The 23,002-nt window shown below is 48.5% G+C and overlaps 7 protein-coding genes and 1 non-coding gene across 8 annotated transcripts; 5 read left to right on the top strand and 3 right to left on the bottom strand.

The window, feature by feature from the left end:
- On the bottom strand, positions 1-3,844 carry FOIG_00196 (L-aminoadipate-semialdehyde dehydrogenase; the record flags this gene model as incomplete). Its single annotated transcript, XM_031196206.1, has 5 exons — positions 1-831; positions 889-2,479; positions 2,535-3,017; positions 3,069-3,164; positions 3,216-3,844. 5 exons carry the CDS (start codon positions 3,842-3,844, stop codon positions 88-90), a joined length of 3,543 nt encoding a protein of 1,180 aa, XP_031071973.1. The 3' UTR covers positions 1-87.
- Positions 3,845-5,471: 1,627 nt separating this feature from the next.
- FOIG_00195 (uncharacterized protein) lies at positions 5,472-5,910 on the top strand (the record flags this gene model as incomplete). Its single annotated transcript, XM_031196205.1, has 2 exons — positions 5,472-5,494; positions 5,549-5,910. The coding sequence occupies 2 exons, from the start codon at positions 5,472-5,474 to the stop codon at positions 5,757-5,759; spliced, it is 234 nt and encodes a 77-aa protein (XP_031071972.1). The 3' UTR covers positions 5,760-5,910.
- A 244-nt stretch (positions 5,911-6,154) lies between these two features.
- Positions 6,155-12,688, top strand: FOIG_00194 (uncharacterized protein). The gene has a single exon (XM_031196204.1). It carries the CDS (start codon positions 6,263-6,265, stop codon positions 12,527-12,529), a length of 6,267 nt encoding a protein of 2,088 aa, XP_031071971.1. The 5' UTR covers positions 6,155-6,262; the 3' UTR covers positions 12,530-12,688.
- A 1,074-nt stretch (positions 12,689-13,762) lies between these two features.
- FOIG_00193 (uncharacterized protein) lies at positions 13,763-15,879 on the top strand. The gene is made up of 4 exons (XM_031196203.1): positions 13,763-14,188; positions 14,393-14,812; positions 14,874-15,220; positions 15,274-15,879. The coding sequence occupies exons 1-4, from the start codon at positions 14,028-14,030 to the stop codon at positions 15,309-15,311; spliced, it is 966 nt and encodes a 321-aa protein (XP_031071970.1). The 5' UTR covers positions 13,763-14,027; the 3' UTR covers positions 15,312-15,879.
- A 753-nt stretch (positions 15,880-16,632) lies between these two features.
- FOIG_00192 (uncharacterized protein) lies at positions 16,633-19,347 on the top strand. Its single transcript, XM_031196202.1, has 3 exons — positions 16,633-16,754; positions 16,814-16,849; positions 16,902-19,347. Exons 1-3 carry the CDS (start codon positions 16,708-16,710, stop codon positions 19,039-19,041), a joined length of 2,223 nt encoding a protein of 740 aa, XP_031071969.1. The 5' UTR covers positions 16,633-16,707; the 3' UTR covers positions 19,042-19,347.
- On the bottom strand, positions 18,839-19,897 carry FOIG_00191 (uncharacterized protein). Its single transcript, XM_031196201.1, has one exon. It carries the CDS (start codon positions 19,581-19,583, stop codon positions 19,278-19,280), a length of 306 nt encoding a protein of 101 aa, XP_031071968.1. The 5' UTR covers positions 19,584-19,897; the 3' UTR covers positions 18,839-19,277.
- A 745-nt stretch (positions 19,898-20,642) lies between these two features.
- Positions 20,643-22,527, top strand: FOIG_00190 (MFS transporter, FHS family, L-fucose permease). The gene is made up of 4 exons (XM_031196200.1): positions 20,643-21,118; positions 21,171-21,388; positions 21,435-21,662; positions 21,711-22,527. Exons 1-4 carry the CDS (start codon positions 20,742-20,744, stop codon positions 22,427-22,429), a joined length of 1,542 nt encoding a protein of 513 aa, XP_031071967.1. The 5' UTR covers positions 20,643-20,741; the 3' UTR covers positions 22,430-22,527.
- Positions 22,527-22,608, bottom strand: FOIG_00189. Its single transcript has one exon. It is a non-coding gene; the product is annotated as a tRNA-Gly (tRNA).
- Positions 22,609-23,002: the final 394 nt, after the last annotated feature.

The raw sequence follows: 23,002 nt of genomic DNA, 5'->3' as shown, positions 1-23,002 counted from the left end.
TCGGCTTTTTTTTGTCAAGACAGAAGTAATGAAGAAAATACCTTTTTTACTTTTTAAACTTTTAACTTTTATCCTTATTGCCTCTCCTTATACTACACCTCCACGTCCTCCAACACTAAACTTTTGTGCCTCAATAATACTATCCTTAATAGCCGGTAACTCCCTGCCCTGTCTGCTTGGCCATGGCAGGAAACCTGTTTCAGCAAGGTATCTCAAGAAGCGACCAACACATTCCCTATCAATGCCCTCTCCTGTACTCTTATCAATACCTGTCCACCGGTTTGCATCAGCCTTAAGGATAGCAACAGCATTGCGGTCATTAAGTTCTGGTGCGCGAGTGGTTGTAGGCAGATCAGTTATTGCCATGTGGAAAAGAGGCATTAAAGCGCTTTGTTCCTCATCTTTCTGGATAGGACCTGCTGAAACAAAGGTCTCAAGCTGGGCCTTCCAGTCGTCGTAATCTACTTCATTAACATCATAGCCATAGTAGCTCAGGATAGAGAGATACTCGTTCATGCGCAGGCGAGGATGGGCAGTGACGTGAACAACGTGGACACCGACATCGTTGCTGTTGCTGTTTTCAGTTTCGACCAGGAGAGGGTTTAAGCTAGCTGCAACGGCGACAGTAGAGACATGGCCTACAGGTACGGCGTTGATCGTGTTGATGATATACGGTCGGCTAGACAGCTGGATACAGCCCTTGAGCATGCGGATAAGAAAGTCATCGTTATTGCAGACACCTGTAGTAGCGTCTCCAAGGATATAACCAGGTCGGACAACAGATCCGAGGAGACCTCGTCTGCCAGCCTCGCGGACGAGTTGCTCAGATACCTGTGGTGTATGAGAATGAATGCTACTCAAGCAGAAAGGTTTATGGAGGTTACTTACCCATTTGGACTGGCCGTATCCAGTGCCGAGACCGGTGCGACTGCCCATCATGTCATCTGCTTCCATGACAGCGCCTTTTCCAGTGCTGGTCTGCTCGTGTGATAGGTTGATGTAGTGGTCGGTGTCTAAAACGCTTGTCGAGCTAATGAATGTGAAAATCTTAGGCTTGCCCTGGTTACAAAGTCGCATGGCATCAATTGTTGAGAGGACGTTGCTTCGCTCAAGATGCTTATACTGCTTTACCCAGTGGACGAGGGCGCCGTTGTGGATAACCACATCGACAGAGTCACTAAGCATCCCCCATGTATCGTTGCCAAGTCCAAGGCGCGGCTGTGTTAGGTCACCAGTGACTGCAGTCAGCCTAGTGGCCCAAGAGTCCTGCCATACGCCGTATCCGCGAAGTGACCTCTGAAGCCGCTCGAGGGCGGCTTGGTCACTGTTTGTTCCACGGACATGGGCGATCACGTGTATGTTCTGACGCTCAAGCAAGTCCTTGACGATATAAGAGCCTAGGAAGCCCGTGGCGCCAGTCACAAAAACAGTCGTCTTTGTTGCCGGTGTAAGTGTCGCAGGGTCCGCCGTCTGATACTTGGTATCGAGGCTAGCGAGCAGCTTATCGAGTGAATGTGCATATGCAGCCTTCTCGTCCTCTGTTGCGTCCGAGTTGTCTTTGCCCTCGCGCTGGCGGTCAATATGTGCGCTAAGAGCCCTCAGGGATGAATTCGAGTATAGTGAGCTAATAAGCAGGTTGACCCCCAGGTGTTTGCGGGTATTGAGAATAAGCTGCTGGGCCAGCAGACTGTGCCCACCACTTTCGAAGAAATCAGACTCAGGCTGTAGGGTCTTGGCATTCAAACCATTGATGAGAGTCGCCCACTGCTCCGCTACTTCCTTTTCGGTGTTGCTGAGCGTTTCCCATCTCTTCAAATCCTCCTCTGAAGCCTCCTCCGAGATCAGGGCCGCGTCCGGGAATGGCAGGTTTGGACTGTCAATCTTGCCGTTAGGGTTCAAAGGCATCTTCTGTAGGAAGATGAAGTATGACGGGACAGCTTGAACTGGCAATCTAGACTTAAGATGGTCCCGAATCTCCGTTTGCATTGGACGGTAGCGCTTGGAATACACCATGACAGCTCCGATCTCGGTACCTTGCTGCTCAGTATCTTCCAAGCTGTGTTCTGCTAGCCACTTGATCCACTCTTGGTGTTCGGGCACAATATAGCTAACCAGTGTTGGCTCTTCGTTCCGATCTCTTCGGAGGAGCGTCTTACACTCGCGGACTAAACGGTGTCCTTTCAAGTTGGTGTCGATCTCATTAAGCTCAATGCGAAAGCCACGAACTTTGACTTGATCATCGGCTCTTCCTGTAATTGCGCAATCGCCAGAATCGTTCAAAAAATACCCCAAGTCGCCAGTTCTGTAGATTCTGTCTCGCGGGCCTTTGTAATACTTTCTCCAGGGCTCGTTGGCTTGATCAGCAACTTTGTTGTCCGCCTCAACCCACTTTTGGTTGTCAACGAACCAGTTGTCGAGGAACTTTTCCTTGGTTTTCTCTGGGTCATTCAAATATCCGTAAAGTAAATTATTAGCATGACTCTATCAGAAAAGGAAAGGAATGACTTATCTCGGCTAAGCCTGCTGATCTCAACATAATCTCACCGACCTCGCCGATGCCACAAAGCTTGGTTGGATCCTCCCGGTTGACAACGAGGAGCTGGACGTTCTCGATGCCCTTTCCAGCAGGAACAATATCGCCAAACTTATCAAATGCATTCGGATCTTCGGCGTGGCTCTTGATGTGGTAGTATGATACGCTACGGCTCGTCTCAGTGGTACCATATGCAGCGCAAATCTCAGCGTTAGGCGCCAGCTTGCGGAGCGCAGCACAATCTTTCTTGGTCAGAATATCACCAACGTAGAGAACCCACTTCAATGAAGGGAACTCTACCTTGGCGCCGCCGCACAAGATTTGGCCCATCGCAGGAGTCAAATGGACCGCGTTGGGTTTGTGATCGCGGAACCACTCAGCTAATCTTTCGTGGGCGATATTCTCGCGAGCAGGGATAATTAGCTCTCCGCCCATGAAAATCGGACTGAAGATGTCTCGCTGAATAGGATCATGGCTTATGCCACTGTGGTTGGTTAGCAGAGCTGTGACGGGCATCATCATTGATAAGCTTTACCTTAGACAAGCGAACTTTGTGTCTGAGGTCCAGTTGAAGGTTTTGGCCATCCACGGGAAGTACTTGGCTAAGCTGTAATGTCTGCCCAAGACGCCCCTGGAAATAGTTAGTAATATTCGAAACTTTAAGGGTTGCTGGATCTCGTACTTGGGTGTGGATGTTGTACCACTGGTAAAGCTCAGAATACTGATTGAGTCCGGACCCACAAGAACATCAGGAGGCGCTGATGCTTTGCTTTCAGCGTCTATAAAGACTTCCTTCCCGTCAACCTGGCCACCGGTAAGGTGTCCATCATCGCTCATCCGCAACTCCGGTATTTGTATCTTAAGGGATAGCTCCTCGTCGATATAATTCTGGACACGCGGCGCGAAAGTACCATTCTCGTCTCTGGCCTTGCCAATCGTGATCAGGGCTTTGGGTTGTGAGACTTCCAGGTAGATCTGCTGTCTCGCCGGGGGGTATGCCGGGTCTAGGACAGTAATTGTGGCACCGGCAGCGAGAGTTCCCAGGAAGGCGATGACGAGTTCGACGGAACGATAGGCAAATATCATAACGACATCGCCATGAGCGATGCCAGCTTCATGGAGCTGGTTAGCCAAGACATTGGACGCCTCATAGATCTGCTTGTAATTGAAGCTCCTCTCGGGCGTGGTGGAGGAGGCCGTTTCTGTGACGCACGGCGCGTCAGGATTCTTTAAAGCATTCTTGTGGAATATCTCGTGAATGGCACCGATGTAGCTCCAGTCGAGCTCGTTGGTGGGATCGGGAAGCCCCATGGCGGCACCGATATAGCAAAATTTATGCAGAGAGGGTGAGGAGGAGGGGGTAGCCTAGGAGCAAGGGCATTCCTGGAGCATAGTCCGAGCTGATGTTCTGGAAAGAGTCGTGTTTATGAAGAAAGAACAAGCACAACTAATCTACGGGCGAGATAATAGTTGAAGATGTGTCAGAGGAAGAGAATTCTGCCCCTCCGATCTTCGGGGCATGTTTCCTTATTACCCCTCCTTGACTCAGATCAGGGACCCGCTGACGCCAGCAGGGTAGCTTGCAGCGGTGCGGCTGCTGGCGGTCCCGGGGAAAAGATAATCCAGCAGGGGCATCGATTAATTAGCTACAACACAGAAATAAGAAGCACACCGACTTGACGTTTGTACCTTGTTTGCTCAGGGGATGTGAAGCTTTATTTACATCTGAGGATGACTTGCAAACACATTTTCGTGAATGCTGATCGAGTTATACCATGCCGGATTTAATTCAGGGTTAATAACCTCTTCTAAGGCTACCACTAAATAAGCATGTCTAGTTAGCCCAGTTAAAAATCCTTGGGTGGTTCTTCTCTATTCAAAAATGATCTTTTGTTAAAATTGCAAGTTGGCAAATTTCTGAGAGGGTGGCAGTTGACCGATAGAAGATAATATCCATCCAGGCTTTGACTACCAAGGATGCATGTAGCTTTATGGCGGCCGCTATGAACTTGTCAACATCGTGATAATTGCCTCCCTCATAGACTGTATGTTTTGAACCGAATCCGCCCTGAAACGTGCAGCAAAATGTTTGGGAAGGCCTCCAATAAGATAAGAAGACAGGGAACTGTAAGCCAACTTAATTAATTGGACAGCCTGACCTTGGACTGATAACCATCCTGAATTGAAGGTGTGGCGCAGCTACACTGTTCTTCCCACTGAATGACCATCGGTGAAAATATGCTGAAGAGCACTCAACGGGGGGACTTTAATCATCCGCAAAGACAATGTAACACACTATAACACACTATCTGAAACTTGCCGCAAATGAGTGCCAAAATGCTCACCGAAGTACTTCTCTCAATACGTTATCTTTGGGGGCCGGCCGGCTGAGCCACTGCCCTGGCTACCTCTGTGGCTGATGTCACCAGGGGTTTCCAGTGATTTGAGTTCTGCGCAATTGCGAGTGTCTGAGATGGGTCCCATTTCCGCCAAACATTGAGTTGTTCAACTTTTCTGAACTGTCCGCGGCGCAGTCCCGTTTCAGTTTGCTTTTTTCGCCACCGTCCAATTGAGGCTTTCACGGTGGTGTTGATGGTCTGGCGGTTGGCTTTGTTGCCTCTACGCTTCTGCGCGACCGTGGCTTGTCGGTTTGGATGGGGGCCGTTTTTTGGGATCGCGGATGCTGGAGTTGAGATGTTGATGGTGGTGGTTTTTCCAGTTTGAGGCTGCTCAAAGTTCTTTTCTGCGTGTTTGCGAATGAAGCGCTACTTGACTTTATTTAAATAGAAGGAGTTTTCCTTCCTGAAGCTGAGATTTTGGTATCATCATCAATACATTGACTGTCTTCTTACCTCTGAACCGATCACTGCAACTTGAGCTTAGAGCAACCATACGACCAACTAATCAGTATACTTCTGAACCAACAGAACAAACCAACATGCCGTCTTCAACTGCCAATCAGTAAGTATTGACAACTAACATGTCAAAACTGATCCACTGACAGTCATTTCTCAGATCCTACAACTACATCTACACCAACACCTCTGGTGGCTCGACTTACACGGGCGGCCAGGCCGCTTCCACCAGCACCATGCTTAACCAGTGGGCCACCACCCAAGACCGCACAGAACGATTCTACGTCACAGGCCAAAGAACTGGTCACGGTGTATGGGAAGGAATGGATAAGACTATGGCTTTCGACAGAGATTTTAATCGAACGAAATGAGCATATCAATGGATATGTGTTGTAATAAAGGATCGGGAGGGTTGCGGCTGTGAACTTTTAGCGTGGCGTTGGGGATAGAATTGAAGCCTTTAAGTCGTTTCCTTCTGGGCATTGTATAACAGAATCGGCAGTTCACCTCTGATAGAATAAACTTTTTTTCTCAATTCAATTTGCCTCTCTTCATCATGCGGATATCTGACTGACGAAATTTCATTGTGAGATTGTTGCTTATGTGGAGTTTGACCAGGAAGATAGTACAGTACCTACCTAAAGTTAGTCGGCAAGTCCTACGGACTACGGAGTCCCTTCCTGCGGATCATCGAGTGAACGAGTCCGGGAAGTCTATTGCTGACTGCAGCCTAATATTCCTCCTTACCTCTTACAACCTGCGACGATCAATATTTCCATCATGTTGTATTAATTTGGAGTTTACGTTGTCAGCCATTTCTGCAACCTAACGAATTTGCTCATTTCCACTCATACTTTTTACTCCGTCAAGCAACATGTCTGACGAGCGGTCGCCATCGCCTGAAGGCAGTGACATTGTGGTCATTGGTAAAGACGACACCAGCAATTATAATTCGGGCAATATCCTGCCTCAATCTGAAGCTACTATTGCCCGTATCCATGAGTGGCTGCGACCTACAGAACACAATATTAAAAGCAGTGAATATCGCAAGCATTTGGCATTCCATCTCGAAGGTACTGGGGAATGGATTCACAGATCAGACAACTACCTCAAATGGCATGAGAGCCAAGAAGATGGTCTCTTGTGGATCAAAGGTGTTCCAGGCTCCGGAAAGTCTGTCGTTGCAGCCAGCATGATTCAAAAACTCTCTCAAGAAGAAATACCAGTTCTTTACTTTTTCTTTCGACAGATTGTTGATGCCAATCATCGACCCATCAACCTTCTCAGAGACTGGCTAGACCAGATCCTCATCTACTGTCCTGAGTTGCAGGCAATCTTGAAGGTCTATCTCGACGAGTGCCGGGAGCTGGATAGCATATCAATCGACGAGCTATGGAGACACCTAAGAACAGCTCTGGCATCTGTGCCCAAAATTTATTGTGTGGCAGATGCTTTGGATGAAATGGACGATGGCAATAGTGAATTCATCAAACAACTGGCTGAACTTGGTCATTGGACTCCTTCGTCTGTGAAGGTTTTATTGACAAGCCGACCTACTGCCAATGTCGAGGCCGCGATGAGAGGCATGAGGTTTTTTGACCTCCGAATGGACGAGAAGGCTGTGGATGTCGATATTTCTACTTACGTGCGATACTGTCTATCCGGCACTTCTCTTTCTGAGCGCGATCAACAGCTTGTCAAAGAAGCGGTACCTGGCCGAGCCAACGGTCTGTTCCTCTACGCTAAATTGGCAATGAAATCATTTTTGGAGCCAGAAGCCGACATTCATGAGACGATTTGCAAGCTTCCACTTGATTTGGACGCTATGTACATCGGCATTCTACGAGAACATGCTCGGAGATCGGGAATTTCAGAGAACACGCAGGTGATGATCCTGCAATGGGTGACTCACGCGACTCGTCCTCTTCGGCTACTAGAGCTTGCCGATATGCTCAAGACAGTCGAGGGAAGCAGATTCTCAGATAGTCTGAAAGAGAACAAGGATCTGGTTCGTGCTGCCTGTGGCCCTCTGCTCGAGATCTTACCAGACGAGGCTGTGAGCGTTGTGCACCATTCCCTTACCGAGTTTTTGGTCGGGACATCAAGAACAGGCCGCACCCCTGTTTATCCCATATTGGACTCCTCACCAACCCACTACGATCTTGCTCTCGCTTGCCTCCGATATCTCTGCGCAGGCTGCCTTCAAAATGAAACTCTTACTCCGTCAGAAACTCTTAATAGCGGACGCAGCCGCAACGTGGACTTTCCATTCGCAGCGTATGCTATAAAGAATTGGCACGTACATGCTGCAAAATCTGGGTGGGCTTGCTTGCCTAATGACTTGTTGTATCAACAAATTGAATTGTTCATGGACAATAAGGAGACACGAAACAATTGGCTGAAAATATACTTGGATTCCTCTGAAAGGCTGAGGATTGAAGACGAAATTGTCTCCATGTCAGATCTCCATGTCGCCGCATTGTGCGGTCTCAAAGCGTACATGCCGGCCCTCATCGATCGTCTGGGCCAGAAGAGCATAGACGAACAAGACTCAAGAAAAAGAAACCCGGTGTGGTGGGCTGCTTTAAGCGGACACCCGGATATCATTGAGCTGCTTCTAAACCATGGGGCATCACCTGATACTCATGACTTTAAAGGCTACCAGGCATTGCATGTAGCTGCAAGGAGGGATAAAGCACAAGTTGTTCAGCTACTCATTGAAAAGGGAATAGCTCCTACAGTCCCACGTCTCCAGAAAGACACCGACCCAGCTAGAAAGTATGCAGATACACCATTATATTATATAGCATCATACGGCCATGTCAAGAGTTTGGAAGCCATGCTTCCATTTTTGAACACTACTGAGAAACGATCTGCTTTGCGCATTGCCATCAAGAATAGGCAGCCACAGTTCGCTAAACGAGTTCTTCAGGAGCCTGATGTCAATTCGAATGATATTACTGGATTCGAGACACCCATCTTTCTCGCTGCTAGAACAGGCTGTGTTGAAACAATCGAGGTATTGGTGAATGCTGGTGCAGATGCTTCTGTTCCTTGCAGGGTGGAGGCTGATGTCTGGGACCAACAACAGAATGTGTTGGAACGCCCCTGGTCGACTCCTCTGATAGAGCTCTGTGAGCCACAGTCTCAATTCATATGTCGGCCATATAAATCTTCCCATTACATGACGGATCTGGACTGTTCAGATTTTGACCGTGCCTTGGCATTACTCATCCAAGCTGGCGCAGACGTGAACGAGAGAGATTCTCTGGGTCGTGCTCCCATACACTCAGCGCAGTTTTCTCACAAGTTAAGACGTCTACTCGCAGCGGGCGCTGATCCAAATGCTGAGACAAAGGATGGGAAGACCGCGCTGCATTGCCTGCCAAAGAAAGGTGATGAGGAATACCTGAAGCTCCTGTTGAAAGATGAGAATGTAGACATCAACAAAAGGGATCATTGCAAAGGCAGGACACCTCTTCTTGCTGCCATTTATCATGATTCGGGCCTTACTCCACAAATGCTGAAATATAGGCCCGATTGTACTGTTACTGATTTTGAAGGGAATGGCCCTCTCCATTACGCATTTTCTCATTATAATAAATTGTCTTCGCATGAGAATTCTGGAGATGAGGATGGGGAGAACACAGACAGCACTCTGCCGACAGTATTGAGAACACTTCTAGAAGCTGGTTCGGATCCGAAACTGACAAACATTGATGGAGAAACGCCCTTACATATTCTTGTCACTAAGGGGTTCTACTATCAAGATGAATGTCTGCGTATACTACTCGAATATGGAGCTGAGATCGATGCCAGAGACATCAGAGGCCGGACACCCTTGTTTCGGGCCGTGGGCAGATTCCCAAAGCAACCTATGGCAACAGATATTCTTGAGACTCTTATCAAGGCTTCGGCAAGTATGAATGTTCGCGATAATTATGGGCGAACCCTTCTTCATGAAGCGATTCACAGCATTACCGACCTTGATTATGCACATAGAAGACTCACCGAGGTATACCAATACCTCCTTGACGCTGGTGTGTCACCTTGTGCCGTGGACCTGCATGGCAACACTCTATGCCACGAGTTGGTTCTCGTCCCAAATGCAATAAGGCTATCAGGTAAAGGAGAAATATTCCTTTCACTTTTCGAAAAGGCGGGTTTGGATGTAAACAAACCCAACTATGCTGGCACGACACCTTTGCATCTAGCTTGCCGCATGCGTCTGGACGGAAACCATGGGGTCAATTACCATGCAAAAGATTGCTTGAGATGGCTCCTCAATCAATCACCCGATGTCAACGCGTCAGATACCCAAGGGTTGAGGGCCATCCACTTCGCCGCCTCCACGAACACTTACACTGTTGACCGCTTGTTGAACGCCAGCGCAGATCCATTTGTTACCACAAACCAAGGCATGAATGCCCTACATATCGCCGCGAGGTGTAAAAGAAGTAACAGTCTCGGACTTCTACTTCAGCGCATGCACGACCTAAATCCCGACGCCACAAAAGTGGCACTCGACCAGAAGGATATTTTTCAATACACCCCGTTGCATTACGCAAGTCGCTCTGGGATTATCGAGTCTGTGGAACTCCTAATCAAAGTCGGAGCAGAGGTTAACCCAAATTTTGATGAACTCCGAGGGACATGCTGTCCTGAACCTTGGTTCCCTCCAATTCTTCAGTGTGTATTCTTCGACCGTGAGCAACGTCTTTGGAGGCGCGGGCCAGTCAAGAAAATACCTCGTGATGATGAGCTTCCCTTTCACCAGTTGAATGATCCCGACACAATCATCGCTGCTGGTTACACTGTCGAGAATAAGGAAAGGCACTTTGATGAGATCGTATCGGGGCCTCAACTTGAATTCCTCGATCCAGTGTATGAGGCCTCGCGATATGATGAGATCATCAACGCTTTGCTTGATGCAGGAGCAGATGTGTTTCTGGGTTCCCGCGGTTCAAGGTCGGCTCTTTACCGTGCGATGCTTTTCGCATCAGACGAGTGGCAGGATTACATTACAAACCTCCTCTGGAACTGCCAGGAGAAAGCTGGATATCTGGAACTTCCAACTCCTCTTCATATTGGAATATCGAGAAGCAAAGCTCTTCGTCAAACAGAGGTTGCGGTGTTGGATGAGTCACTCATCCCACGTGCAAAAGATACAAAATGGCAGAGAGTAGCACGATTACTGTCGGACCGCCACTTCTCTTTGGTAGCGAACCTGTACAAAGCTGGTGCGGACTATACTGCTTTCGATGTCGATGGTGTGTCGATCCTTTCGCGACTCGTCGAAAATGGTTACTATGAATTAGTCAATGACTGCTGCTCTCCAGAAGAGGCAGTAAGGTTTGATGATGCTCAATGGGTAATGGAACAAGGTGTGGAAGAGCTTGAGCCTTTGCTTGTGACGGCTTGTCGACGCTCTTCTCCCAATATGGAAGTCATTCGTGTCTTGGTAGAGGAAAAAGGAGTCGACATAAACGCACGAGGTCGTGACGGTCTTACTGCTCTTCATATTTTAGTCACTGGCAAGGAGTGGTGGCGAGTCTTTCACGCCATGCCATACCTGCTTTCTAAAGGGGCAGATATGGAAATTCGGGACGACAAGGGATGTACACCGCTGCTTTATGCTGTCACGAGATGGGGTGCCTTCCGGACTGCTGCGATGAAGTCGCTGATCGATAAAGGCGCTAACGTGAACGTCATCGATTCTGAGGGAAATGGATGTTTGAACAAAGCAGCACACCAAGAAGAGTTTATTCGACTCTTAGTCGGTCATGGAGCAGAAGTCAGTCCAACCACCATCCTTTCTGCGATTGAGTCCAAGCACCCAAACATCTTGAGCATTCTGTTGTCTGGCGAAAAGTCTTCCTCCCTTGCAGCGTCTTGGGAGATGACATTAAATTACGCAAAACGGCTGGATCCTGATATAAATCCCCAGGAAGCCCAGATGATACGTCAAGGTCATCCTTTGTTCTTGGCAAGCTCCGCATTGGGTACGCTTCGGGGCGGCGTCGAATTCGATCGTGATGCTGCTGCCAAACAGATGATGGAAGCTCTACTAGGAGCTGGATTCAGTCCGTATGCCAATTGCCTAGTCATCGTTGAAAAGCTTCAGTTGCCAAACAGACCTTCCCTACCAATGGCTATAGCGACCCATGCATGGCACAAGAAGGATTCTACGGTTGAGTTTATCCCCTATGCCAAAAGTCCTCACATTTTCAGACCACCCTTTATGGCTGAAAGGGTAGTGGTGCACGAAATCTTAAAAGGAAAACGTGTATATGGGCCGATCTTAGAGTTAGCCGATCTTGATATGGAGTTCCGCGATGCGTCTGGAGAAACTCTTCTTTTGGCTGCTTCTGAGCGAATGTCAAGCAGGGGTCCTAAGGGCGCCAGAGAAGACTATTTGCCTCTACGACTCCTGCTCGACAAAGGGGCAAATGCCTATGCAGTGGATAATTTCGGCAGAAACGCACTACATATTAGACTCGGATCTCGAGCTCTGAACGATGATAAGTTGGAAGGACTCAAGGATCTAGGGGACGCTGTACCGGCCTTGATCAACCAGACTGACGCTGATGGATACCGACCACTGCATTACGGCCTAGCCGCGCTGACGCATGGCGAGTTTGACCAAACTGAGCCCAACTGGCTTGACTATATTATAACACAGGGTGCGGATATGCTTGCCACTGATGGTCTTGGAAACAATGCGCTCCATTACCTTGCCCCTGGCGTCTTTGGGTGTCTCTGCTATGATGGAAGCCACACTCGAGATCCTTTTGAGCGCTTCTTGAAGTTGGGACTGGATATCAATGCGCGCAACAACGCTGGCCAGACACCAGCGTTCTTCCTTGCCATGAGAGGCTATGATGATGATAATGTGGATGGAGTGGTGAGTTGGTTGGATGAATTGGGGGTGGATTGGCAAGCGAGAGACGATAAGAGGAGAACTATTCTTCATGAAATGGCAGACGAGAAGGAGTATTTGTTCAAGGCTATTATGAACAAGGGAGTTGATCCTTTGGCAGAGGATGTTGATGGGCGTTCTACTTTGGATTTAGTGGCAGCCTACGATAATGAGGATGTCCTGAAGCTGTTTGATCGGGATGGTAGGGATGATAGGGAATGAGGGATCTACGACATCAATATGCTTCTACACTAAAGATTTACGATGCCTCAAGATCTCGTTTTATGATTTTCATGATAAGTATACATTGCAAGGCGAGCTTCAAACATAAGTCGGGCTACAAATGATGGTGCTCTGCTTTTGTGAATAGCCTCAACGACGTCACCATGTACAATTGAACCAATCATGTTGATTCAATATCCAAATCAGGAAAGTTCCTCAACACCAATTGACCTCGGGAAAGAGTGATAGAATCAGGCGTTCGTGTAAGTTGACAAGATGCCATGATCTGATATAAGATAAGGCACTTATTTGCGACATTATTTCACTGAAAGACAAAGCAAATGTTGGTATCGGCAGTAAGCTCCTTATCGGAGATAAGAAAAGAAACACAAAGCTTGGCTGAACAGGGATGATGGTTCTGGTGGTTCAGCGTCGGCTCAAGATGGTGAAATCGGCGATTGATCTGAGATGCGCCTATCAGGGCTGCATGATACAGGTTGGATGCATGCCGAAGTGGCTGCCAGACAGAAGAGGAAATGTTGAGAAAAAATCTGTTTATGAAGGCATTGAAAACTTTGATATCCCCACAGTCTTCCATTCACCTGAATAACATCTTCATGAGACTATACAGGGTATGACGTCGAACTACGGATAGAAAAACGCACTGTCGCGAACTTGATTAACCTCCGAGACCGAGTCAAGCAGGGGCGAAGAGAAGAGACATTGCTTATCGCGCAATATCCATTGGCTGACCCGGCAATAAAATAAACAAGCACGCAAGAAAAAACCTGTCTTTGTCTTATCCAACCAATGCCGTGGACACGTTGGCGAGCAACGGTTAGTTACTGGTGGGTCTGCCCGAGGAATTCTCGGGGAGCCCAGTGTGTGAGAATTCAAGAAGATCTGGCATTTTTGTTTTTTCCATTTTGTATGAGTAAGATGAAGAGATTTAGAAACTCACTGATGTTTAGGTCTTGGCGGAGCATGAGAAAATGTCAGTCAGTTGTCAGGTTACATGTTGCAAGTCATGAGATAGCTCGGTGATTACACCAAAAGAGCGGTCTTTGGAATAACGTCACTGGCCAACTTTGCTTCTGGGAGGCTAAACAGGGGGAGATCCCCAATTTCTACTGTTACCCCGGGTCTTGTATTCAAGATCTGTTGGCTGCTGTGAGCCAGTGAATAGGCACAATATGGGGGCATCATGAGTGTGAAAACCAGTCTTTGGCTTTGTTACCTAACGGACACAAATTGCGTAGCATCTCCCCTTGGCCCGGTCCGTGCATTCACCGGCGCCGATTATCCGAGTCTTCCCGAGCTCTAAAAAAATGCAAAGGAGGCATTATTTTCCCTCCCCAGCTGCTCCGCCGCGGGACCAAGAGAAAAAAAAGTCACTCAAAACACCAGAAGCTCTCCCTTTTTCTTCTTCTTCACTCCACCATCTGTTGTTAATCTCCCCTCAGTCTTTTTTCGTCTGATCCATAAACCGTCATTCACAATGGCTGCCTCTACCGGTTCCGCAAAGGTCGACGCCGTCGTCCAGAACATCAAGGCTGAGACCCCCGAGAAGAAGACTGGTCTTGCTCTCTACTCCCGATTCGCCCTTGCCGGTGCTGTCTGCTGTTCCGTCACCCACGGTGGTCTCACCCCCGTCGATGTGTATGTTTGAGTCGCCTCTGCGCTGAGTTTCTCGTCGTCAATTGCTTGAGAGCGTTTTGTGGTTGTGCGGGTTTGTCTCGGGGAAACCCAATTGGGCCCGAGATGGACACTTTTCAGTACTGCAAACCTTGATAGCCATGATGGAGAAGCAAAAGCGCACCAAATCGAACCGAAAGAACAAGATTACTGACTCTGAAATCACAGCGTCAAGACCCGCATCCAGCTCGACCCCGCTACCTACAACCGCGGTCTCGTCGGTGGTTTCCGCCAGGTTGTCCAGAATGAGGGTGCTGGTGCTCTCCTCACTGGTGTCGGCCCTACCTTCGCCGGTTACTTCCTCCAGGGTGCTCTGAAGTTCGGTGGTTACGAGTTCTTCAAGCAGCAGTGGATTGACGCTCTCGGCTACGAGACCGCCTCCAAGAACCGAACTGCTGTCTACCTCGCCTCTTCCGCCACCGCTGAGTTCTTCGCCGATATCGCCCTCTGCCCTCTTGAGGCCACCCGTATCCGTCTCGTCTCTGAGCCCACCTACGCCAGCGGTCTCGTCTCTGGCTTCGGCAAGATTGTCAAGAACGAGGGTGTCGGTGCTCTCTACGCCGGATTCGGACCCATTCTCTTCAAGCAGTGAGTATCCCCGCTGGTATACCGCTCAATTGAGTTTCAGCAAACTGACTTTCCCACTCAGGATTCCTTACACCATGGCCAAGTTCGTCGTCTACGAGAAGGTCTCTGAGGCTGTCTTCCGCAAGTTCCCCAAGAAGGACCTCTCCGACGGTATGCAGACCGTTGCCAACCTTGGCTCTGGTCTGATTGCCGGTTTCGCCGCCGCCATTGTTTCTCAGCCCGCCGACACCATGCTTTCCAAGATCAACAAGACCCAGGGTCTCCCCGGTGAGGGCACTGTCTCTCGTCTCATCAAGATCGGTAAGGAGCTCGGTCTCCGTGGCTCTTACTCCGGTATTGGTGCCCGTCTCTTCATGGTCGGTACCCTCACCGCCGGTCAGTTCGCCATCTACGGTGATCTCAAGAAGGGTAAGTTTCTCTCAATTTTCAACTCCTCCGAACCCGGCTAACAGTGCGGGCAGCAATGGGTGCCACTGGTGGTGTCGAAATCGCTGCTTAAATGTGTTTAAACACATCTCGAACGATTCGCAGAGTGGGAGAGGTGATATGAGAAGCCTGGGGAGCGTGGCCCAAGTATTGCCCAAGAGCTGGGCCTACTTGTAACAACAGCTGCTGTTAATGCCAAAACAGCTTAGCAGGAGCTTACGGATGACGTCCAGATTTGCTCTCGCTGTCTGGGAAACAAAAAAGTGATCTTTTGGTGGAGGGGGGATGCTCGTGTTAGACTCATGTTTGCCTGTGATACCTTTCCGCATTAATGGGCAGCAGACGGGTGATACCCCGCCGAAGGGTTGTATAATAGTCTCTTTTTACGCTGAAATCATAGACTGGGAGTTTGTGGACTCTTATATCTACTTGTTTTGTTCATCATGACTGTGATGTGTGAAGCTATTCGCAACTGGCGCCAATGGCGCCCTAGGGCCAGTTGAAAGAAATGACATTAATTGAGCCTTCTACTATTCAAGAGAACCTTATCAGAGGACTATTCACATACAAAACCTTTCGTTAGCCTTGAATTGATAATGCTCATCATGACATGTCGTTGCAATAAGGCTGAGCATCAGGCTACCACACCTTCCTTCTTTTCAGATCATGCCAACCCACAGGCCCCCACGTACCGCCCATCTATACTTTATCCGAAAATAGAAATACCACATGATTCGATTGACGATTGATTAATGCCCTGAACTGGTGTCATGTTGAGATCACGTTAGATTCCTTGTGCAGATCTGGCGTCGGGACCTCTCACTGAGCCTCAATACGTTCAATCCATTAGCTGCCTCTCCCTCTCTTGCCATCAAGCATCTCTCCTCACACATCAGTCACAATAGCTGTCCCTCTACAGACAGGATTAGCTAGAAACAGCTGAGCTGCATTATGCACAAACATAGAAGACAGGGGGCCCGAGACTATATAGGCTAACTTTGATGATATCTTGATCGCTCTACCAAAAACTATACCATCTTAGGTAAGAAGTATAAAACTCATCATAAGAAAACCATAAACATTTCATAATTTATGTAAATTTTGAATACTTTAGGTCTTAGGCTTGAAGCGGTATTCCAAGTTTATGATCTAATACTGATATAGGGTGTTATTGGAGTGCAGAACTAAATTGACACACCTAACTCCTTACAAACCGTAATTCATTATGCTTATTGTTCTTGAATGTTTCATGTAATATTTTCACTACCCAGAGCTACAATTGTCTTTCTGTTGCCCGTGTCCAGAGTTGAGGCCTAGAACAGCGGTCCAATTCCGCGTGGGGATGAGCTTATCTTATCAGCCAGAAAATCTCCCAAATTTTCTTCCTTTGCAGACAAAGTTCAAAGGGACCAATCCCCCGCCCTCCCGCTCTACATCAACAGATCAACAGCGAAGGCCTCGACGTCGCAATGGTCAAACGAAAGGTCGCTGCGCTCGAGAAGCTCGATGCTGACTTGTATGTCAATTGCGAAACAATTCGGCTTCTTTTTGACCATTCACTGATATTTTCTACAGCGCGAGTCTGCAACAAAAAATCCGTCGCGATCCCAAGTACGTCCCTAAATTCTCGACACTGCGATTAAATACTGATACGAAGCGCTAGGTCGTACAAGGAGGAGTTCTTGAAGCAATGGGAGCAGTATGAGGCCCAGCGCGAGATCTTTCTCGTTTCACCTGGCACTGCGACCGCCGATTCTGTCGAGTCTTTCCACAACATTATCGATCTAATCGCTCACGTCGCCGATTGCTACAAGGAAGAGACCGCTACTTTCCCCGACGATCTGAAGTCTATTCTCACACAGCACCATGTCATTCTGCACCCTGAGCTGCGGGAGAAGATCGTGGGAAGTCTGGTCTTGCTGCGACGAAAGGAAGTCATCGACTCGACCAGCGTCCTCACCACGCTTTTCCCCATCCTCGTATCGTCGCCCAGCAAAACTCTACGTGAAACTCTGTTCCAGAAGATCTTGAGCGATCTGCGAAACTCGAACACGAAATCTATCAACCACCCTCTCAACCGAACCGTTCAAACCGTTCTCTACAACCTTGTTACCGCCGATCGATCCTCTCCTCGAGCTATTTGGGCCATCAAGCTCACCCGCGAGATGTGGAAGCGACAGTTCTGGACCGATGCGAAGCCCGTTGATGTCATGAAGGAGGCTTGTCTGTCCGACAACGAGAAGGTTGTTGTTGGTGCTGTTCGCTTCTTCTTGGGTGGAGACAAGGAGCGTGAGGAGCTTGAGGACGAGAGCAGTGATGAGGAGGTTGATCTGAGCCAGGTCAAGCATCAGATGGGTATCAACAAGAAGACCAAGAAGTCGAAGAAGCAGTACGACAAGGCTGTCGATAAGGTCAAGCGAGCTGAGCGCAAGAAGACAAAGCCTCATCCCCTCAACTTTTCAGCTCTTCACCTCCTCCACGACCCTCAGAACTTTGCTGAGGAGCTATTTTCGAAACATCTACAAAACACCAAGGCGAAGCTATCTCTCGATACGAAGATTCTAGTGACACAACTCGTTACTCGACTTGTGGGTCTGCACAAGTTGACTATTGTGGCGCTTTACTCTTGGTTCATCAAGTTCCTTACCCCTCGACAACAGTCTGTTACTTCTTTCCTGGCTTCATTGGCGCAGGCGGTCCATAACTTGGTGCCTCCTGATGTACTGGAACCTTTGATTCAGAAGATCGCAAACGAGTTTGTTTCAGAAGCTTCGGCCGCTGAGGTCGCAGCTGCTGGTCTGAACTCTATTCGCGAAATTTGCGCTCGTCAACCCCTGGCTATGACCGATACTCTACTACAAGATTTGGTCCAGTACCGCAAGAGCAAGGACAAGGGTGTTATGATGGCTGCCAAGGGTCTTTTGTCACTGTACCGAGAGGTCGGTGCAGAGCTTCTTAAGAAGCGAGACCGTGGTAAGAATGCCACTATCAACCTGAAGGCTGGTTTCCAGGCCCAGCGCAAGTTTGGTGAAGAGGATGTCGGCGGTATCGAGGGTCTGGAGCTTCTGGAGAAGTGGAAGCAGGAGGAAAAGAAGAAGAAGCGACTTGCCAAGGGTCTTCCCGAGGATGCTGCGACTGATGAAGAGGATGAAGGAAACAAGTCTGACGAGTGGGAGGTTGCCTCTGATGACAGCAGCGAGTCTGGTGACTGGATCAATGTCTATCACTCTTCTGATGAGGAGGATGACGAAGATGAGCCTGCCTCAAAGAAGCAAAAGACAGACGAAGAACCTGTTATGGACGAAAAGACCAAGAAGGCTCTAGAGGAGAAGGAGGCCGAAATTGACCGCATCTCCAAGCTCGCCACCACAACCATCCTCACCCCCGCCGATCTCGCCAAACTCCAAGAACTCCGCATGTCCGCCTCCATCGACAAAGCAATGGGCAACCGTCGCAAGCGCCAGCAAGAAGAAGACCGCCACCGCGACGACGGCCTCACCGCCGAGCAAATCGAGGCCCCCGCGCGTCTCCGCAAACTCACCAAAGAAGAGCGTGTTGCGCTTGCTAAAGAGGGCAAGCCAGATCGCGAGGAGCACAAGAGCACGCGGGCTATCAGCAAGTCCAAGATGCAGGCCCAGGGCAAGAGCACGAGTAATAGAGAGAAGCAGCGCAACAAGAATATCTTTATGACGATGGGTAAGGCGAAGAGCAAGCATAAGAGGAGTTTGGTGGAGACGAGAAAGGTTCTTAAGAGACATGTTGATAGGAGTACTAGAGGTGGACGGCGAGCGAATGGTACATAGTTTTGGAGTTTGGGGTTGGGTTAGAGATAGGTTCTCTTGTGCTATTGACACAGCGCGCACTAAAAAGAAAGTCTTTATTTTTGGTTCTACTTACTCACTGGAGGTTCTTTGCCTGTGCCTTTTGATGAAGCAGCCATCATTTCTTAAGTTTCCTACTCCTTACCTCTCGGGTCGTCTCTCAAACGCCGATGGATCAGCCATCTGTCTTAGTCCGGTCTCCTAGCTCACCTGTCAGATTATATCGAGTCAGCATTAATTCGATTCTCCTTGTTTCGAGCCTTAGATCGAGTTGAATACTGGTGCTTGTGAGAACGAGCACGAGCACGAGCCTGACAAGATTTGCAATAGAAAGTGGTCCTGACTGGCTTGTTGCAACCAGAGGTTAGGCAGTGCTGCTTGATTTCATGGGTGCCGCGGGACATGGCGACGAGAATGTAGCAAGCCTGGATCGTTGCGGCGCTGGCGGACATGTTGATGAGGTCTTGCTCGATGTCTTTCACATCAGCGATGAGGTTGGTTTTGGTTTCCTGGGTGGAAAGCATGATGCCGGTCGGTTAGTTAGTTTCTTAGTTTACCTTGCTTTGGAGTCTGCATGTTGAAGCACCAGGTTCTTGTGATGGTTGAGGTTGTTAGAAAGGAAAGGTCGTGGATTTGTAGCATTTTGAGATGGTGTTGGCTGAACATGTAAGTGAATGAGGGTGTCGGATGACAACTGTGTTCGATGTTCCGCCCGTGGAAAGTGGATGTTCACGGTGTAAGGCATTGTGATGTTGAGTGAACAAGACGACTGTTCTCGTACGTGACAGCGACAAAGTCTAGAACACTTCTCGATCATGGTCAGGGGAGTGAATAGACTTTAACTTGTAGCCTTCTGATACAACATCACTTCAACCAACGACTCACCACGTCAAACCTTCGAATCCCCTTGTCTCACGTCGCATCCTGAGACACAGCACTTTAACAAACTTACTCGCAACCAACAGAGTAAAATGCGATTGGCCACCCTTGATCGTGCCAAGTAGATTACCATTCGGCATGGGGTTAACCAAACCGAGAGAGAAAATAGTCCGATGATAGACATGAAAATGGCCGTAATAAGAAGGCGCTTTATGCACGTAAGTTGCGTGCGTATCACGAGCGGAGGATTTAGCTTTTTGTGTTTCATTTCACGTTCTGCCCCGCGTTCTTGGGATTAAATCAAGGAGGAGAAGCCTAGGAGGTTGTAATTTAAAGAACAGGGACTTGCCGAGGGAGAGTGCCGTAGAGAATTGACGCTATTGCCAGCCTCGTTCGGCAGATGAATCCTTGTGAAGTTGGAGTAAATGCTCGATATGCATGAACAACACGACCAAACAGCAATGTTTACTATATATCCCCCTTCATCAAAGCTCTAGAAAGTAATGCTTATCTCTGCAAACTCTTCTAGAAGTATCAATCAATGCATCCTCAACTCACTTACCCTCCCACTCGGTCCAACATTACAACGATCCCATGGCCAAAAACCTGAATCATGTCCCGACCAAAAACAACCATAAACCATGCTTATCATTCCATCAACTAAACCCATTTCAGACGATCTCCCCTTCCCCCGCAAATCCCCAGGTTTTCTTCTCCAACAAACACACTCAAGCTACTGGAGCCTTTTCCCTAATGAGGTTACAGCGCAGGAGAACCGTGATGCCACACACACTCTCTTTTCTATGACGGTCAGTGTGTTACGGGCGCCCCCTTGCTCGGGTCTGCTCGAGCCGAAGAGAAATGTAAATAGCTTGCTCTTTCCCCTTTTGCCTCTTGAAATCGTAGTTTTTCTTTTTTCTTGTAATTGTCGTCGAAATATTCTCAAAATGGGCGCCAAAAAGTTCTTCAAGGAGAGATCGCTCAAGGTCTCGGATAAGAAAGTCACCAAAGCAGCGGAACTCACCTTGCGGGAATCCATCTGGCCTATTGCGCTGGTCACTGTTCTCTTCTTCCTCTGGGGTTTCAGTTATGGACTCCTTGATACGCTGAACAAGCACTTTCAAAAGGTGCTTCATATCGATCGTGCGCGATCGGCAGGTCTTCAGGCTGCGTACTTTGGGTATGTATACCAGTATCGACGAGTATTATAGTAGGGCTAATAAACGTTTCAGTGCTTATCCTCTTGCGTCGCTGGGACACGCTGCGTGGATCCTTCGTCATTATTCGTACAAGGCTGTGTTTATCTGGGGTCTTTGCTTATATGCTGTTGGCGCGTTGATTGCTATTCCATGTATCAAGGCGAAGTCGTTTGCTGGGTTTTGCATGTCCATCTTTATTATCGGAAACGGACTTGGTTCTCTTGAGACTGCTGCTAACCCATTCATCACTGGTATGTTGAGTCGTTCTCAGTTTGTGTTCGCCTCTAACATCTGTAGTTTGCGGTCCTCCTCGATATTCGGAAATTCGCATCAACATCTCCCAAGCATTCAACGGTATCGGTACCGTCATTGCTCCCGTTCTCGGCTCATATGTCTTCTTCAACAATCTCGATGATAACGCAGCGCTCGCCAACGTGCAATGGGTCTATCTCTCCATCGCTGTCTTCGTCTTGATTCTGGCGTGCCTCTTCTACGTCTCCAAGATTCCTGAAATCACCGACGCTGGTACGTTGAGTCCCCTGCACCAGCACTACGCTCACTAACAATCTTCAGACATGGCCTTGCAAGCTCAAGAGACGCATTCAGATGCCGATGACAAGCCCTTCTATAAACAGTACAAGCTCTTCCATGCTTCGTTCGCTCAATTCTGTTATACCGGCGCGCAAGTTGCTATCGCGAGTTTCTTCATTAACTATGCGACTGAGATGCGCAAAGGAACATCAGACTCAATGGGAGCCAAGCTCTTTGCCGGCGCACAAGCAGCCTTTACAGTCGGTCGTTTCTTCGGAACGTTTCTCATGAAATTCTGCAAACCGCGAAAGGTTTTCTTGGTGTTCTTGACAATGTGCATTGTCTTTATCGGACCACCTATCGTTCACCACGGAACCGCTGGTGTATCTTTCCTCTACATCGTTCTCTTTTTCGAGTCTATCTGCTTCCCCACCATTGTTGCTTTGGGTATGAGAGGTCTTGGTCGCCATACCAAGCGAGGAAGTGGTTTCATTATTGCTGGTGTTATTGGCGGTGCTTGTGTGCCTCCCCTGACAGGAGCTGTTGCAGATATGCATGACGTTGGTATCTCGATGGTTGTACCCATGATGTTCTTCGTTGCAGCCTGGTCATACCCAATTGCTGTTAACTTTGTCCCCTCTTACAAGAAGGTCGTTGACGTTTTCTACGAGGCAGACATCGGTCTTGGAGAGCGAACTCTCGATGAGGAGAAGATTCAGGGTACACAGCACGAGGAGAAGGATATGTCTGCACGCGCTTGATGTATGCAATCCCGTTCAGAGTAGTGTAGTTAGTAGTCAGAATACCAAGTTTTCAAAAAAGAAACAGTTGCAAAAGAAGTAGAAACAGCAAAAGAAATGCGTAATCTGGGAATCGAACCCAGGGCTCCCCGACGCTGCTCGAATGGCAACGGAGAATTTTACCACTAAACCAATTACGCTTGTGGTTTGTTGAAGACAACCTTGGTGATGGGAATTATGTCTTGCGATGTTTGGTCTTGGTGGAGGTACTGAATTTTCTTACGTGGCACCGTTGTGGGGCGAACAACGGCCTTGTGCTAGCCGAACCAATTAGAAATGGGCTGAGCGACTTGCGGAGTTAGACTGAAACGGCAGGCTGTCACGTGGACTCTCACGCCTCATTGTTCGAAGTGTTCTAGGTAAGATGCATAGATAGAGACAGGAAACAATTAGAAGAGTCTGACTGCCGAAGCATGATACTTAGTCGCTCAGTTACTGACTTCAGATACTCTCATATCCAATACTTCAAGTTAAGAGTATTTGCAACAACTATCCCTGTAGTGACATACTCGCCTCGTTCCGTTGAAACAGAAC

This window comes from Fusarium odoratissimum (assembly GCF_000260195.1).
Source record: "Fusarium odoratissimum NRRL 54006 unplaced genomic scaffold supercont1.1, whole genome shotgun sequence".
Lineage (NCBI taxonomy): Eukaryota > Fungi > Ascomycota > Sordariomycetes > Hypocreales > Nectriaceae > Fusarium > Fusarium odoratissimum.
Note: the sequence above shows the minus strand (reverse complement) of the source record. Positions and strands in the feature narration are given on the sequence as shown.

What these genes read in the sequence shown, in the direction of transcription:
- FOIG_00194 (XM_031196204.1), top strand. Translation starts at nt 6,263, where the DNA reads ATGTCTGACGAGCGGTCGCCATCGCCTGAAGGCAGTGACATTGTGGTC.
- FOIG_00190 (XM_031196200.1), top strand. Translation starts at nt 20,742, where the DNA reads ATGACGGTCAGTGTGTTACGGGCGCCCCCTTGCTCGGGTCTGCTCGAG. An exon ending in CTTCAGGCTGCGTACTTTGG is followed by an intron (nt 21,119 to 21,170) that starts GTATGTATACCA and finishes TAAACGTTTCAG; the next exon opens with TGCTTATCCTCTTGCGTCGC. An exon ending in TGCTAACCCATTCATCACTG is followed by an intron (nt 21,389 to 21,434) that starts GTATGTTGAGTC and finishes TAACATCTGTAG; the next exon opens with TTTGCGGTCCTCCTCGATAT.
- FOIG_00193 (XM_031196203.1), top strand. Translation starts at nt 14,028, where the DNA reads ATGGCTGCCTCTACCGGTTCCGCAAAGGTCGACGCCGTCGTCCAGAAC. An exon ending in GGTCTCACCCCCGTCGATGT is followed by an intron (nt 14,189 to 14,392) that starts GTATGTTTGAGT and finishes CTGAAATCACAG; the next exon opens with CGTCAAGACCCGCATCCAGC. An exon ending in GGACCCATTCTCTTCAAGCA is followed by an intron (nt 14,813 to 14,873) that starts GTGAGTATCCCC and finishes TTTCCCACTCAG; the next exon opens with GATTCCTTACACCATGGCCA.
- FOIG_00191 (XM_031196201.1), bottom strand. Translation starts at nt 19,583, where the DNA reads ATGCTTTCCACCCAGGAAACCAAAACCAACCTCATCGCTGATGTGAAA.
- FOIG_00192 (XM_031196202.1), top strand. Translation starts at nt 16,708, where the DNA reads ATGGTCAAACGAAAGGTCGCTGCGCTCGAGAAGCTCGATGCTGACTT. An exon ending in GAGAAGCTCGATGCTGACTT is followed by an intron (nt 16,755 to 16,813) that starts GTATGTCAATTG and finishes TATTTTCTACAG; the next exon opens with CGCGAGTCTGCAACAAAAAA. An exon ending in AAAATCCGTCGCGATCCCAA is followed by an intron (nt 16,850 to 16,901) that starts GTACGTCCCTAA and finishes ACGAAGCGCTAG; the next exon opens with GTCGTACAAGGAGGAGTTCT.